Here is a 1,959-nt window from a genome sequence, read left to right on the forward strand (position 1 = left end):
AAAAGGAGTTGATTATGCGGAGAAAGGAGAAGATTTTGTGAATATTCAAGTTGCAACTGATAGTGGACTTCAAGTTTTCACCTTCAAGCAGCTGCATTCAGCCACTGGTGGTTTCGGAAAGTCTAATGTTATTGGACATGGTGCGTTTGGGTTAGTCTACCGGGGAGTGCTCCAAGATGGGAGGAAGGTTGCGGTTAAGTTGATGAATCAGGCTGGTAAACAAGGAGAAGATGAATTTAAAGTGGAGGTCTTGTCCCTGTCGGCTTTTTCCTTGTTAAATTTATATTTTTTAATTTTGTGTACAAGTGCAAAATGTTTCTTAGTTCCCCCCTTTGTTATGTTTTTCTTACTTATTATTAATAGTGTATTATATAATTATAGGTGGATTTGCTGGGTCGTTTGAGGTCGCCATATTTGCTCCCGATGATTGGATTCTGTTCAGAAAGCAACCATAAGTTGCTGGTTTACGAGTTCATGGCAAATGGTGGTTTGCAGGAACATTTGTATCCCATTGGGGGTATGTGTTTGTTTGTTTGAATCTGCAATTGCTTTCAATGATCTTGCATATGGTTCTCTGATCAGACACTATCTATCTTAGTTGAGTATATCATATTTGAATGATTCATATTAGGTGCATGGCAAATATAAAAATCTAAATTTGGCATTTATCATTAATGTAGGTCTTTTATCCCCTTCTTCCGTTGAACTTGCTATTTGTTTTCTCGTCTTGAATTTCTCCATTGGGATGTTATTGACTTTTTCATGCTTCCAAGTCTCATCAAATTTTTTTCATCTCCATTTAGGAATGATTCCTATATCTGATGCATGATATGCTTGTTTTCGACCATCCTGATATGCAACATCTATTTTCATTCTTTCAAGTAGTTAAACCATGTGCATGCTCTTTCTGTTTATCCAAATTTACGATATTGAATTAACTTACTTGAATGATCCAACTTGTCCTTCTGACACGTATGATGACTTCGTGTATTTTTGCCCATCGAGACTTTTTGTTTCTGCTCTTTTCTTTTCTTTTCTTCATATTATTTAGATCTATTCTTCCTTTTGAACTCTCTATAATCAGATCTATTCTCATTAAGGTACTATAAATGGCATTTTTCTTTTAAACTCAGCTTCTAATAGCATTCTATCAAAGTTGAATTGGGGCACTCGGCTCAGAATAGCTTTGGAGGCAGCAAAAGGATTGGAGTATCTCCACGAACATGTTAGTCCACCAGTAATTCACAGAGATTTTAAAAGTAGTAACATCCTTTTGGATAGAAATTTCCATGCCAAAATTTCCGACTTTGGGTTAGCAAAACTTGGTTCTGAGAAAGCTGGTGGCCATGTTTCAACTAGAGTATTGGGCACCCAAGGATACGTTGCACCCGAGTAAGCTAACATTTTTCATTTCGGAAGTTATACCGTATTTTTACATGATAAATTCTTCACGCTACTCGACTTGAATTCTACATTTCTTCAGGTATGCATTAACTGGGCATCTGACAATGAAATCAGACGTGTACAGTTATGGAGTCGTCCTCCTGGAATTGCTGACCGGCAGGGTTCCCGTGGATATGAAGAGACCTCAAGGGGAAGGTGTTCTCGTTTCTTGGGTATGTTTATTGTTAAATTCTTGAGCAGTGCCACATCAAATAATATGATATTATATAAGTTTAGTGAGCGCCGTTGTATTTCTACACGTTCCGATAAAATTTCTTTTCCACATTTATGGTGGTAGGCCTTACCCCAACTCACGGATAGAGAAAAGGTTTTAGATATCATGGACCCAGCCCTTGAGGGCCAGTACTCGATGAAGGAGGTTATACAAGTTGCCGCCATCGCTGCTATGTGCGTGCAGCCGGAGGCTGATTACCGGCCACTAATGGCGGATGTGGTGCAGTCGCTAGTCCCATTGGTGAAACATCACAAACTGCCTTCAAAGCCAGGTACCAGCCC

The 1,959-nt window shown here is 38.9% G+C and overlaps 1 protein-coding gene across 1 annotated transcript in view; it reads left to right on the forward strand.

Annotated features, from left to right (window-relative positions):
- Window position 1: 1 nt before the first annotated feature.
- The window catches only part of LOC111389984 (serine/threonine-protein kinase PBS1), a gene marked incomplete at its 5' end in the record, with an annotated part of 7,412 nt that continues 5,454 nt past the window's right edge, over window positions 2-1,959 (forward strand). Inside the window, 5 exons of the mRNA XM_023014975.1 lie at window positions 2-247; window positions 382-517; window positions 1,134-1,392; window positions 1,484-1,616; window positions 1,742-1,949. Coding sequence (XP_022870743.1) covers window positions 2-247; window positions 382-517; window positions 1,134-1,392; window positions 1,484-1,616; window positions 1,742-1,949 — 982 coding nt within the window. The remainder of the gene's footprint in view (window positions 248-381; window positions 518-1,133; window positions 1,393-1,483; window positions 1,617-1,741; window positions 1,950-1,959) is intronic.

Source organism: Olea europaea, unplaced genomic scaffold (assembly GCF_002742605.1).
Source record: "Olea europaea var. sylvestris unplaced genomic scaffold, O_europaea_v1 scaffold636, whole genome shotgun sequence".
Classification (NCBI taxonomy): domain Eukaryota; kingdom Viridiplantae; phylum Streptophyta; class Magnoliopsida; order Lamiales; family Oleaceae; genus Olea; species Olea europaea.